Source organism: Ananas comosus, linkage group 5 (assembly GCF_001540865.1).
Source record: "Ananas comosus cultivar F153 linkage group 5, ASM154086v1, whole genome shotgun sequence".
In the NCBI taxonomy this organism is placed as follows: Eukaryota; Viridiplantae; Streptophyta; class Magnoliopsida; order Poales; family Bromeliaceae; genus Ananas; species Ananas comosus.
Genome location: NC_033625.1, coordinates 1,464,907 through 1,478,763, shown reverse-complemented (window position 1 = coordinate 1,478,763; position 13,857 = coordinate 1,464,907). Strand labels below are relative to the sequence as shown.

The window sequence follows — 13,857 nt, the reverse complement described above, 5'->3', positions numbered from 1 at the left end:
TCTAAATTACATAGATCGTACTACACATACAAAGCGCATAGTTGTGCATAATGCTACCAAAGTACTGCTTTTAGAAAGAAGTCATACACTAAACTTTTTGAATATTTTTTCCGTAAAAATGACTAAATAGGCGCTATTCGGCTTGAATTAGAATTTCATTTTAGTTTTCCACTTCAATAATACTTTAAATATTAGAAATAATATTAAATGTAAGAGCACAATTCAAAAAATTAGGATCAACAAACTCAACAAACTTACTAATAATTGTTTCGTCCTTACCTCTACGCTTGAAAATACGCTTTGGTAGTACGTGCGCAAGTATTGTACATGCTTTTTATATTGTTGCAGAAGTTTTAAATTATAACTTCTCTATTAGTGCAGCGGTCTCTACACCTAAAATTTATCTGTGTGCTCACTTTGGGTACACTTTTGAACACACGTAGCATTGTCCTTTGTTAGAAAGAATAAGGAAGTTGCACTTTCCCTGTAGAAAACGAAAACAAATCACTTTGAAAAACTTCCAAGTTGAATCTCGTGCATTCCCAACCGCTCGTAAAAAAGCCTTTTCACGGGACGCCGTTTAAATTACCAAAACACCCTTACATTTTTCACAAAATTATAATACCATCACGAAGAATTTAAGTGTTTATCGGTACGAGTCGTATCCACGATACAACTCCGTACCGATAAAATAACTCAATTTTTTTTATTTTTTAAATTAATAAGTAATTTTATTAATAAAATTTTAAAAATTTGATAAAAATATATAATAAATAATTGATATATTTGTTACTAAAAAAAATAAATATTTCGTATTGTTATGTATCGGTAGTCATATATTTTTTATGACCAGCACAATTCGATATATATCTGTCGGTAAATTTTCGGTAGGATTCTGCGCCACGACTCATAAATCTGTAAGTTGCCATCCTCCCTTTAATTCAAAATCGACCGTTACTTTCTCCCTTTCCCGCTTGCCATGTTGGACTGGGACCGATTTGGTCTTCCGTCCGAATTAGACCGTCGTAGCAGCCAACCTCCTTTGTCACGTGATTTCAAGCACGTGTTTGTCATTTTTCTTTCCTATTTTTTTGGGTAACTTGTACGGCTAGTGTGTGAATTTTTAACCGGATTTTAATTTAGTTCTCCTTTTTTTTTAAAATTTCGTATTTTGGTGTTTTAAAATTGTGTAATTTTAGTTTTTTTTTATGAAAAATTATTGCCTATAGCTGATTTTTTTGATGACTCAATTTCTACCTGCTAATCGATTTCAAATTCAAATTTAAAATTTAAAATAAATTACGAACTGCATTAGAATCCCAAACTAATTCAAATATTATGAACGGCCATCTATTGTGCATCTGATACTTCAAACCTCACAATTCAATTTCTATCCGGCCTTATAATCAACTGGGAATTCAAAATATCCAATGAATTATTTATTAAATTCGAATTTGAATTTAAAATTCGAATCCCAAGTCGGATGTCATGAACCATCAACGTTCTATTCCATCTGACACTCCTAAAATGAATCCAATTCTAAATCCCAATCGGAGTCGGATTAATAATCCGACTCCGAAGCCTCAAACTACTGATCAGCACTTGGACCACAATACTCTGACGTACTTTAAAAGTGATTTCTTCTTTCAGCGCCGAAAATTTAGATACAAGCGAATTGGAATCGAAAGTCTCCCGTTTTGTACGGTTTCTGGGTCTCTTGCACGTCTCAAACTACTGATCAGCACTTGGACCACAATACTCTGACGTACTTTAAAAGTGATTTCTTCTTTCAGCGCCGGAAATTCAGATACAAGCGAATTGGAATCGAAAGTCTCCCGTTTTGTTCCCGTGTCAGGTTTTTTAGTGTTTGTTTACTGTTTTGTTTTCGTTTTTATCTTTCTTTTGTTTTTCTTCCGGTCCCTCTAGGAGGCCTTAGCTGTCTCCAACATGTACGCTTAATTCATCTTACTTAATGAATGAAACAGGTAGCTTCGCTACCTATTTCTCAAAAAAAAAATAATCCGACTCCGAATCGGAGTCCTACACGTTCGCCGCCCTTGGCATTGTCGTAAATTCACACACTCCTGAGGTCCTATAAATTAACACCGTCCTTTCCGCCCTTTTCATCTTTTTCCCTCCAAGTACTCTTCTTCTTCTTCTTCTTCTTCTTCCTCGAGAGCGCGAAATTGCGAACTCGCCACCATCGGTTTCGTCAAACCCTAATAATCCCTATAAGAACATGACGTTCACAGAAACAACAACGCCTACGAAACCCACCTTCTCCCTCCTCTTCTCCTCCTCCTCCGCTTCAAACGCGGCGGCGTCTTCTTCTCTGTCGAATTCGAGCTCGATCGGTTCGCGTCCCAACCACGTTCTCGATCTCGGGAGCTCGATCGAGTCGCTGAAGCTGCGTTTGGAGAGGACGACGAGGATGGGGAGCGAGAAGAAGAGGAGATCCCCGAAGATCGTTTACGGAGACGGCGGATACGTTCTTGAGGATGTTCCGCACCTCGCGGATTACATCCCTAATCTCCCTGTGAGTTTTTGATCTATTTTAGCGATGATTAATTTTGCATGTTTTTTTTTTAAAATATATGGGGAATTTTTTGATAGATTTTTATTGATTTGGGGTTTTGTTTTGCGTTTTAATTTTGCTAGACGCACCCAAATCCGCTCCAAGATAATCCGGCGTACTCAGTTGTGAAGTGAGTTTCTTTTCTTTTCTTTTCCTTTTTTTGCAGTTCAGTTACTTTATTTGTTATACATTAATCGCGCTCCGGTTCTGTGTATTACGCTTTTCAATTCCCTCTTATAGAAAGTATTTACTAATTTATTTTAATTTCTCCTCACAGGCAATTTTTTGTTAATGCCGACGATAGCGTTGCTCAAAAGGTGAGCCTTTCGCATCCGATCATAAGTAGCTTCTACAAAAGTGTTATTTTGCATAGCGATAATGTTAGTTTTTGCAATAAAACTCTCTATATAAGGAGTAAAAGCTTTATAACAGAGCTTTGTTTTTGCTCTTGGATCGAAAGCTAAAGCTCATTTCACTCCTTTCCATGGAATAAACTGTACGATTTTTGCTAGACAAACCTTAATTTCAAAAAGTTTCTGCCTTTTGGAATAGAGAAGTTATTTCATAAGCAAGATCAATTAGATGCGTGTTTGGAAATTTTGAGCACCAGTACTAAATATTTCTTTTTAAAAATTTTTGTTTCTGTTTTGTAGATTGTGGTTCACAAAGATAGCCCCAGGGGAACGCATTTTCGGCGTGCCGGGCCCCGTCAAAGGGTAGGTCATATTATGTTTACATATCATTAAATAATATCGACATATTTTGTGCAAATACTAAGTTTTTTTCATGTTTTCTCAGGTGTGTTTTGAGTCGGATGAGGTGCGTGCGTGCATTGTTACATGTGGAGGTCTATGCCCTGGACTTAATACAGTGATAAGGGAGTTAGCATGCGGCTTATCTCACATGTATGGTGTTACCAAAATCCTTGGCATTGAGGTGAGGATTAGATTACAATTTTCATGATTTTTTCTTGGTTACATATGGTCTAAGATGTGCTGATCACATGTTAGTATTATGACCCGATTATGTGATTCTTTGTCGCATCAATAGGGTGGATACAGAGGATTCTACGCTCGCAATACCATCAACTTGACTCCCAAGTGTGTTAACGGCATTCACAAAAGAGGGGGAACCATCCTTGGAACCTCACGAGGAGGCCATGACACTACTAAGATTGTCAACAGCATTCAGGATCGCGGGATTAATCAGGTTGCATAAGGCATTCTTTCAATCCCATGTAGTTTTCATCTCCAGCAACTTATTTATTTTATGTTTCTCATCTAATGTTTACTTATTTTGCACTGTTTCAGGTCTACGTCATCGGCGGAGACGGCACTCAGAAAGGGGCCTCTGTGATATTTGAGGTAAACATGATTTTTGTTTTCCTTCAGAATGTTGGTAAACGAAGAATAATAGAGTGATCTTGCATTTCGATTTTTTGTTTTACAGGAAATACAGCGGCGAGGCCTAAAAGTTTCTGTTGTCGGCATTCCAAAGACCATAGATAATGACATTGAGGTACTTCAACACACTATTTTGCATCTGATTGCTAGTATGGAAAGCCTCATTACACTAGTGTGTAACACCGTAGACACTTCCTGATTCAGGTTATCGACAAATCGTTTGGGTTCGATACTGCCGTAGAGGAGGCCCAAAGAGCGATAAATGCGGCGCATGTGGAGGCAGAGAGCACTGAGTATGGTATAGGTGTAGTGAAGTTGATGGGGCGTAACAGCGGTAAGTTGTAGTCTCAATTGCATTATGCTCTTCTCACTCTGATGTTCTGATAATTTCTGATAAAACCATACTAAAAGTAATAAATTTTGTGATAAGACATGACGTGTACCTCATTTCTCACTGTTTAGAATTACAGAGTTGCAAATATTGGTTATGTCCTGCTGAAAGTATAATTCTTAAGAATATTATTTGAACAGGCTTAATACTCAAGTCTTATTGGTTTGGTGCAGGTTTCATTGCAATGTATGCTACTCTTGCGAGTAGAGACGTGGTATGTTAATTTCTTTACTCATCATGAAGAATTTTTATCTTTTCTACACTAAAATCACCAAAACGATGCTTTAAGGGGGAAAAAAAAGAGAAAGATTTATGAAATACATTTTGTTTCCTCAGGACTGTTGCTTGATCCCAGAATCGCCTTTCTTCCTCGAAGGGAAGGGTGGGCTTTTAGAGTATATCGAGAAGCGTCTGAAAGAAAACGGCCATATGGTTATCGTCGTTGCAGAGGGTGCAGGACAGGAGCTCATTGCTGAAAGTGTGCGATCCGAGAACCGTGAAGATGCTTCTGGAAATAAGCAGCTTCTTGATGTTGGGCTCTGGTTGTCTCAAAAAATAAAGGTTAGATACTAAGTTAAAATTTTCAACCAATAATTTGTTGGTCTCTATACATGTATTCTGCAAAATCATTTATTTGCTCGTACAACTCTGGATTTGTAGCAATAGGCAAGCAATTTATCAAGCAATCTTATTGTGAAACTAACTACTTTCTTTCTCCACCATGCAGGGCTATTTTGCAGGAAAGAAGAAAATGGCTATAAATCTCAAGTATATAGGTATACAACGCGAACAGAACTCCATTACTTAGCTTCGCTAACAACATTAGATGAAACATCTCCAATTATCTTTATGTTTCTGTATCAGATCCTACATACATGATACGTGCCGTTCCGGCCAATGCATCGGATAACGTCTACTGCACATTATTGGCACACAGCGCCATCCACGGCGCCATGGCAGGATACACCGGCTTCACTGTTGGCCCTGTTAATGGACGACATGCTTACATTCCATTTCCTGTAAGTAGCTTACATTCCATTTCTCCATTTCCTATAAAACTGAAGGTTCGCTTGCTCAGACCAAGCTTTTCAATTTCAAAACATGATTTAAGTTCTTAAAAGAGATATACATTTGTACCCTGCAACTCTCAACTCTTGAGGTATTGCAGAGTTATTTATGTAAAAGCCTTTTCGATATATAACCATCTTACACTATCCATCAATGATGCAGAGGATAACAGAAAAGCAGAAAAAAGTCGTAATAACCGATAGGATGTGGGCAAGGCTACTCTCTTCGACTAATCAACCAAGCTTTATGAGCAATAGAGAGGCCGAGGAGGCAAACGAAGTGGAGGAACCCCAATTGCAGCATTGGGATGTCGAAAACAGTTGGGTGGATGAACAAGATGACCTCGATTACCATAGCCCAGCTCATAATGGATCTCTGTGAAGAGGAGACCAAAATGTGCGCGTAGGTAAGTTCAGCGGCATGCTTATAGAGTATATATCTAAGCTTTTATACCTGTTTATAGAGCTATTTATTGGCAAGAAAATATAATACACTTCATAGTCTTATACTGATAACAAATGTCTGTCCAATTCTTTTTGTTGTTTGAAAAATGTCCAAAGGTGTAAAAAAAGACTCACTACGAATGAAATGAATCAGCTTTTTTTGGAGTAACCATTTCCTTGTAATCTTGATATAGAGGAAGTTTATTTCTCTTTTTAGCAAAATTTACTTCATTCATCATAGCTTCCATCAAGTATTAGTTATAGGATTCAGTAACACATCATCTGCAGAGTGTGAACATTGAATAAGATTGAATAAGACACAAAAACTACTAGTCTAAGAAAAGAAAGAGCAACAAGCGGAATCATCCGCAAGCATCTATTGATGAGCCATTCCATTAGGTTACAAGAATTTCAAGGTCCAGTGCGTCAACGCACCATCCTGACATCCTAACAATTACACAAAGTTCAGCGGTCCATATATTTAAAGCTGAAGATATTGGATGAGAGAACAAGAACCGTTTTATCATAGCTCAAAGCTAAGTCCTAAACATTGGTGAAAAGAATTGAATGTGTCACTAGAACTCTCCCGGAAAAGAATCAACCTCTGTAGATGCCTGTGGGATCTGCATTTTGTACAATCCACGGATGCTCGAGCAACTTGTGAAGGGGAAGACGCTGAGAGGAGTCCTTTACAAGCATCTGAAATCGAGAACACAAGGGAAGGGAAAATAAATAAATAAATAAATACATACACCCTGCTAACGAATAAATGAAGACCGAAAGAAAAAGAAAAAAAATAAAGGATTGAGCTCCCACCTGCGTGATTAGGTCTTTTGCAGCAGGAGAAACAACTGGCTTTGGAGGAAACTTAAGATCGACTTTCAGTATCCTGCAGTTTCAAGTAGATGTAATAAATTGCATGAATGTCACATTTATATTGTGTAGAGAACAAGTTAGTAACTGTTAAACAAAATTGAGTATATCCTCTAATGTCATGCAGCAATCAAGAAAGTACCAAAATACAGATTTACTTAACGAGCTTATTCTTCGTTGATTCATGTTTAGACATAAACTGAAATTAAATGTTTAGCTAGATATATCAGATGGTAAACTTTCTTAATTAATATACAATCAAGACCCACAATGAAGACCCTACCAAAAATTAAATTTTTAGCTAGAGATATCAGATAGCTAACGAGCTTAATTAACATGCAAAGAACACCTACTCTTATCCTGGAAATAATAAGGATACAGTAATAGGAGGCTTTAGATAATGTAGCCTATTCATTTACCTTCTATATGTGTCGGAATGTTCTTTTGCTTCAAATGGTGGCACTCCATAAAGGAACTCGTAGCACAGGACACCTAAACTCCAAATGTCAACACTTGCATCATGCTCCACACTTTCCACTGCAACAAAATACTCACCTCTAAGATACATAACCCAAAATCTAACTTCCAATACATAGACAAGAGCAGTTCAAAGTACCCATTTCAGGAGGAAGGTAATCCAGTGTTCCACACATCGTCCGCCTGCGGTTGAATGTGTGCACCGACCACCCAAAATCTGCAATTTTTAGCTCTCCCTGCCACCAGAAACACGCCTTTATAAGCAACCCAACCTCTAAGTTTCAAGAAGGAACTAGCAGATAAGCAAGTGGTACCTGAAGTCCAATAAGGAGATTCTCTGGTTTGATGTCTCTGTGAATTACGTGCTTCCCATGGAGGTATATCAGTGCTCGTGCTAATGATGAAATGTACTGAAATACAAATGATTAAGGAAAGATAATTACCAATCAAGGCACTTCATTACTAAAAGATTTAAGACATTAGATTCATAATATCCAAACATATGTGATAACTCACAGTCGCAGCCCTTCGCTCACTGAAGTACTTGCATTTCTGCAGCTCCTTATAAAGTTCACCTTTAGCTGCATATTCTAGGATCAGATAAACACGCGTCTGTAGTAACAAAGAAAAACAAACATATTAAAATCAGATAAAAAGATGAGTAGTCAATTGAACAACTAACTTGTCCATAAAGCACAAAAGGAGAGAAGTGTCCAAAAACCTGATCATAGAAGTAACCATATAGCCGGAGTATATTAGGGTTTCGGAGGTGGCTCTGTATCTCCACCTCACGGCGCAGCTGATGCTCCACTTGAGATTGTTTCAGCTGGCTCTTGAAAAGGACTTTCAAGGCCACAATGTGATTACTCTGACCCAAGTAAAAGCACCATTTTCAGTCATCTTAACCTATTCAGCTAACAACTCTCCTTAGTAAGAATCAGCAATTAATATAACAACTACAGATTTTTTTTTTTTTTTTTTCTATGGACAACGGAAACAACGACATAATTATACTAACTCAAAATAAACCAAGCAAGTAATTTGAAAACCAAGATGGAAAAATTAATAGAATATACCCTCTTTTCTCTGGCCAAATAGACATGACCAAATTTTCCTCTTCCAAGAGGCTTTCCAATGTCAAAGTCATTCAAGGTCCAACGCTTCTCAACTGTAGCGACCTGAAATTAAAACACTTTAGACATTAGAATGGTCAAATAATACCACATTACATAAAATTAACCATAACGAGCTTTAGATTCTATGAATTATAAGACCACGACAAAGCTTTACGAAACCCAACTAGGAAAGAATCCAAAATGCCCTAAATCTTCAATTCTTACAGCATGACAAAACCTTAATTTTATATTTCAATCCGATTTCTTGGATCTAAAGCTGTAACCTTTAAATCCATCAAAGGACGAATCAAACCCATAACCAAAAATCTTAGGGTTTCTCGACAGGGATTCTAATCGATGATTTCGAGGCAAAACACTAGCTTTCCTCCAAATTGCTCGCGTCAATACCAAAATCAGAAAAACTTTGCTAACAATTAAGACGCATTCACAACCTAGTCCAAACAAAAGAACTATCCGGGAGGAAGAGAGGTCTTCGAATAAACCCTAAAATAGGACCATTTCTTTAGCCTACGATCCCGCAATTGAGCACCAAAGAACCCTAAAGAGAGCCATTTCTTCGCCATACCTTCTCTTCTTGCTGGGTTTCCGCCACGATCGCCATGAGAGAGAGAGAGAGAGAGAGAGAGAGAGAGAGAGAGGAGTCGTCTTTGCCAATGGAGAGGCAAGGGGAAAATTTTTGGGAACTTATTAGACCGTTTTTGAGTTGCAACGGTCGGATCCCGCAACGATGCCACGTGGACAGGAAAGCGACAGAATCCGTAGTTGGTGCGCGTTTGAATTGAAAACCAAAAAAGATTAATATAATAAATATTAAAAAATTGAAAACAGGAGCGTATGATGGTAGCGCCGTAGCGGAGATCCCATTGACCAGATCAGAGCCGTCAATAACCGCGTGAGCGGTCGATTGCAACCGTTCAAACTAATGTTGTGATCTAAGATCCGGGTATCGGGCTCTGGGCCCATGTTGAAACCAAAGCTTCAAATCCAAGCCCAACGAGAAGGCCCGTTAATATATTTTGGGCTGATCGTGGGCTTTATATGGGCTGATCCAAATAAATCTGGGCCGTTCCATCAGAAGTTTTTGGAGCTCAAAGATTACAAGCCCCTCAACTGTTGTGTAGCCTTTTGGGCACAACTTTGTAATAGCCCCATGCTCACTGTGCGAGGTGATTCTGCCGCTCATTCACTATATGCCGCGGGGTATGCACGTTGTCTCCTTTTTATCTGGCCTTAGATTAGTTTTTCTATTCCGAGATGCAGTAACTATATGTTTGGCAATCAGAAGTTCAAAGATTTGTGTACTAACGAGAGACTAAAACGAAGTGTTGCACTTCCCATATTCGAGGTTTGTACTATAGCAGTAGTTGAAAGCTATTCAGCATCGGCAAATAGAGGACTGAGGCACGAGGATGCCAACTGAATGGATTTAAGACCAATAGAGGACTGAGACAGTAAGGCGACCCGCAATCCCCTTTTCTCTTCCTTCCGACGGTTGAAAGCCTGGCCGGGCTTACAGAGATAGCGAGATCGAACAATCTTCCAAGCCGGCTAGGACCGACGACGGACTGCCAAATAGCAAGCACTCATATAATTTGCTGATGACACGATTTTTCTTCGGCAATTCCATAAGGGATGGTGTTTCACGGGATTCAGCCAATTGTCTCGATCATGGGATATCATTGAGAAATAGGAGGAGTTTGGTATGTAGTCTACAATAGTCTAAGAGAACGTCGAATGAATGGAGCAATGACCAGGGCTAGAGTATCTGCATAAGGGATGCACACACCATATAGTTCACTTAGATGTGAATACGAGCGACATACTCCTATCAAATAACTTTGAGGCGAAGATCGCGGATTTCGGGATCTCAAGGGCCTTCCTACCTGATGCTCACACCCACGTCTCGTGGATACATTGACCCAGAGTATTCTCTCCTTATTCTTCTCATCATCTTTTGCACAAAATTTCGAAAACTCTACTTGAATTATACCTTAAATTTGGGTACCTGAAGTTTTAAAAAGCGTTCATTTGATAACTAATCTTCCTTTTTCCTTTTTTTTCTTTAAATTTCAAAAAAGTTGGTCAAACTCTCTTAGTTTCTTTCAACAAAAAAGAAACGTTATATATATATATAGAACATTTTGTCAAGTAACGAAGTGTATTACTTTGCAGTGAACTAACAGATGCAACCAACTTAGCGGCAGAATTTATGGAGAAGTTTGTGGTAATCAATTGGGCTGAAAATTCTATTGAGTTCGGCAAATTTTACAAACGGTTTGAAAATTTTTTAAAACAGTTATAACTTTTCGCTCGGGTTTCTCTTTTTAACATTCAGTCCTATTTTAGAAACAACTTTTCAAAATCTACTCATGAGTCATGAACTGTTTCGCTGTTTTGGCTCAAGTTGGGATCTAAATCAATTGGTTATGCCTCTGAATTTGCACTCTTAGGTTGCTTTTGAAAGGCCTTTATATTTTTAAAATGTTGGTTATTTCTGGTGAGAATAGATTTAGAGATATTTTAGATTTTTTTTTTTTTGGCCTGTGGAATTTTGATATCGCCTGTGTAACTATATGACATTCAACTATTATAGGTAGCCTCATATTTGATAAATTTTTTTTTTTTGAAAAAATATCTTTTCATGTATCATTCTTCTGCTTCTTCTCTTTCAACATGATTTAGGCCCGCATCACTAACACATTTTTTTTTTTCACTAATTACACACTACGTACAACACGTTTTAATTGATCAAAAACAGCGATGTGTACAGCTTCGGCGTTGTTCTTTCGGGAATTGGTGGGAGGCCTCCCCACCATACAAACAATCCCGTAAAGGGCCAACATAGTCCGGTGGGCCGAGATAATCGACCTGAAACTTGAAGAAGATTACGATGGCAAATCGGTCCAGAAGGTCGTCGGTGCGGCGATGAATTGCATTTTGCCGATGGACGGCGAGAGGCCGAGCATGGCTGAAGTGGTGGTACAGTTGAAAGAAGAGTCTACATTTGGAGGTTCCTGGGGGAAAGGATCCCAGTGCTTACAATACCAGCCACAGCAATCTGATTGAAATGATGCATAGTAACACTACATAAGTGGTAAAATATGCATATGATAATGTGGAAGAATGTGATAAGTAACTAAGACATTAGTACTAATTATAACTTACGCTTAAATAGTTTGGAACAAGTAATGGATCACTTAGCACTAGATAGTAAACACTTAACTTTGGTTCTTAAATTTATGTTCACACCCTCTTGTATCTTAGATAAGATAATCAGCTATCAAAGTACTTTGAGACATAATAGAGAGTATTTACCACTATTTTCTAATAATTTTCTCTGATCAGATATTATTGTACCGAAAAGACTATGCACACACACAGTTGATGTAACCCGCCTAACTAACAAGTTAGATTTTAAGTCCAAATCAATATTATAAAGTGATCTTAGATAAGATCTGGAATTTGCCACTACCAAGATACACCTGATTGGTTTGGAGTCACCCTCTCAACCCGACAAGCTCATAGTTAATGTAACACCTGGCCTAAGATGGTGGGGATGCGTTAACATCTGAAAATAATGACCCTCTTCTTATTAATAAAAATAAATAAATAAATAAATAAATAAACTAGCACTACATAAGCATATCCCAAATCCAATCTCGTTCAACAATCGGAACCGCTAATTAACTGTCGCATAATAAAAGCTGTCTTATTTACTATATTTAGCAGAAATAAATTTCGAGGTGACTATAAGTTACCACCACTGAAGCTTAATAGAAAAATTCCTTTCTATCATGGTCGTTACACAGAATAATAATATTTGATCAGAAGTCTCCACACCGTATAAAATTTTTTTCTAGAAAAAAGTATATTAATACCAAATTATTATATTACTCATAATTAAACTCTATACTATCTCGCATAACACAATTGAACTGATTTGAGATATATTTTATACGGTGCTTCTGTTTCGACAAAGACTTTTTGGACCTCATGAGGGGATGGACAATTGTTCAATTTTTAATTAGGATTAATTGCATACAACTCATTGTAAATATAGTAAATAGTAAATGTATCTTTACAAAATTTAACTTTAAATTTTTATCCCTACAAATGTTCAATGATATTCATATTTGTCGTTCTTATTCGTTACCGTTAGAGAATTATTTATTTTTTAACAGCAGATATATAAAATGTCAATTTTGCCATTACAAATGTCTCACAAAAAATCACAACTGCAAAAATGTCCTCGCAAAAATCATGCAGAAATATCCTCCCAAAAATTTGCAATGGTCATCTTCTTTCTCATTTTTCTTTCTTTAAAACTCAATCCAGTTCACTATTATTGCAACCTCTTCTTCACTATGTTTTTCTTAAACTTTTTTTTTTGAGCAAAATATGAAAAAATTATAGAGAAAAGTGAATGAAAAAGCACCACACACTCATCATCGGAGAAGCAATATGCGTCGTGGAGAAATAGAGACGAAGAAATTCTAGTTAGGGATTCGAAACTAGCATGAAGGAGAGAGTGGAAGAGAGAAAAAAAAAATTTCCATTGTTAGATTTTGATTGAGAGAAGAAAGTATAATATAAAAAGAGTAAAAATATCAACTTACCTTATTAAATAAGCAGAATTATGTATTTTACCTATAATTAGTTAAAATTTTCTAACGATTTATAACTGCACGAGACATATTTGAAAATATTAGGACTTTTATAAAAATAACATAAAAAAGTTAAATTTTGTAGGAATATATTTACAATTCACTGTGTTTACACTTTACAAAAAAATATATGCAATTAACCTTTTTAATTATTGGCGGATTTGTGTTAATCTAAGGATTGAAATTGACCACCATTAACCGGTAATAGTGATTAGATTAATGAAGGACAAATGCCGCAAAATGTGGTTGTTTTTCTCACTAAACTCTTATTTAAATCTTCCACTACTGGTGGCCAAGGACGAAGTAGCCGAGAGACCCCACATGGTTCTCCACTCTATGAAAGAATCTTTTTTTTTTCTTTTTACTGCTTCTAAAAAGTCCTTATAAAACCCCACATTTTGGGAATATAGTGCAAATATAGTACCATTAGAACTAGGGATGTCAATGGGTATGAATACTTGAAATATTATCGAATCCGAATCTGAACAGGACAGCTTTATCCGAGCTAAGAAGATATGGGTTCGGTTATGGATATAGAAAATAAAAATTCGACAGATATGGATTTTGTATTTACCCGATCCGAACCGGAATAAATTATATATATATATATATATATATATATATAATAGAATTGCTATGCTATCGGAAGCATAAAGTGGTTGATGCTTTCGATTTTTTAATCCTTAGATCAATCCTATTGATCATTTCTAACCATTGGATTAATATTATTAACCAGTGGGGACCACTCAACCCTCGAGAGCCACTCAATCCTAAGGGGACCGCTATCATCCCAACTGTTAAATTTTTTATACAAGGGCTAAAAAATC

The 13,857-nt window shown here is 37.0% G+C and overlaps 2 protein-coding genes across 2 annotated transcripts; one reads left to right on the top strand and one right to left on the bottom strand.

Moving 5' to 3' along the window:
- Nucleotides 2,147-6,049, top strand: LOC109709854 (ATP-dependent 6-phosphofructokinase 6-like). Its single transcript, XM_020232206.1, has 14 exons — nt 2,147-2,536; nt 2,659-2,705; nt 2,853-2,892; nt 3,229-3,291; nt 3,374-3,511; nt 3,626-3,784; nt 3,886-3,939; nt 4,025-4,093; nt 4,183-4,312; nt 4,543-4,583; nt 4,706-4,930; nt 5,097-5,145; nt 5,234-5,388; nt 5,600-6,049. Exons 1-14 carry the CDS (start codon nt 2,240-2,242, stop codon nt 5,816-5,818), a joined length of 1,686 nt encoding a protein of 561 aa, XP_020087795.1. The 5' UTR covers nt 2,147-2,239; the 3' UTR covers nt 5,819-6,049.
- LOC109709855 (serine/threonine-protein kinase Aurora-1) lies at nt 6,120-9,035 on the bottom strand. The gene is made up of 9 exons (XM_020232207.1): nt 8,932-9,035; nt 8,307-8,408; nt 7,952-8,098; nt 7,747-7,842; nt 7,545-7,640; nt 7,370-7,466; nt 7,173-7,290; nt 6,697-6,769; nt 6,120-6,579 (listed from the first exon to the last, which is right to left on the bottom strand). Exons 1-9 carry the CDS (start codon nt 8,965-8,967, stop codon nt 6,478-6,480), a joined length of 867 nt encoding a protein of 288 aa, XP_020087796.1. The 5' UTR covers nt 8,968-9,035; the 3' UTR covers nt 6,120-6,477.

What these genes read in the sequence shown, in the direction of transcription:
- LOC109709854 (XM_020232206.1), top strand. Translation starts at nt 2,240, where the DNA reads ATGACGTTCACAGAAACAACAACGCCTACGAAACCCACCTTCTCCCTC. An exon ending in ACGATAGCGTTGCTCAAAAG is followed by an intron (nt 2,893 to 3,228) that starts GTGAGCCTTTCG and finishes TCTGTTTTGTAG; the next exon opens with ATTGTGGTTCACAAAGATAG. An exon ending in GGTTGTCTCAAAAAATAAAG is followed by an intron (nt 4,931 to 5,096) that starts GTTAGATACTAA and finishes TCCACCATGCAG; the next exon opens with GGCTATTTTGCAGGAAAGAA.
- LOC109709855 (XM_020232207.1), bottom strand. Translation starts at nt 8,967, where the DNA reads ATGGCGATCGTGGCGGAAACCCAGCAAGAAGAGAAG. An exon ending in ATGGTTACTTCTATGATCAG is followed by an intron (nt 7,843 to 7,951) that starts GTTTTTGGACAC and finishes TTGTTACTACAG; the next exon opens with ACGCGTGTTTATCTGATCCT. An exon ending in CATTCCGACACATATAGAAG is followed by an intron (nt 6,770 to 7,172) that starts GTAAATGAATAG and finishes TTGAAACTGCAG; the next exon opens with GATACTGAAAGTCGATCTTA.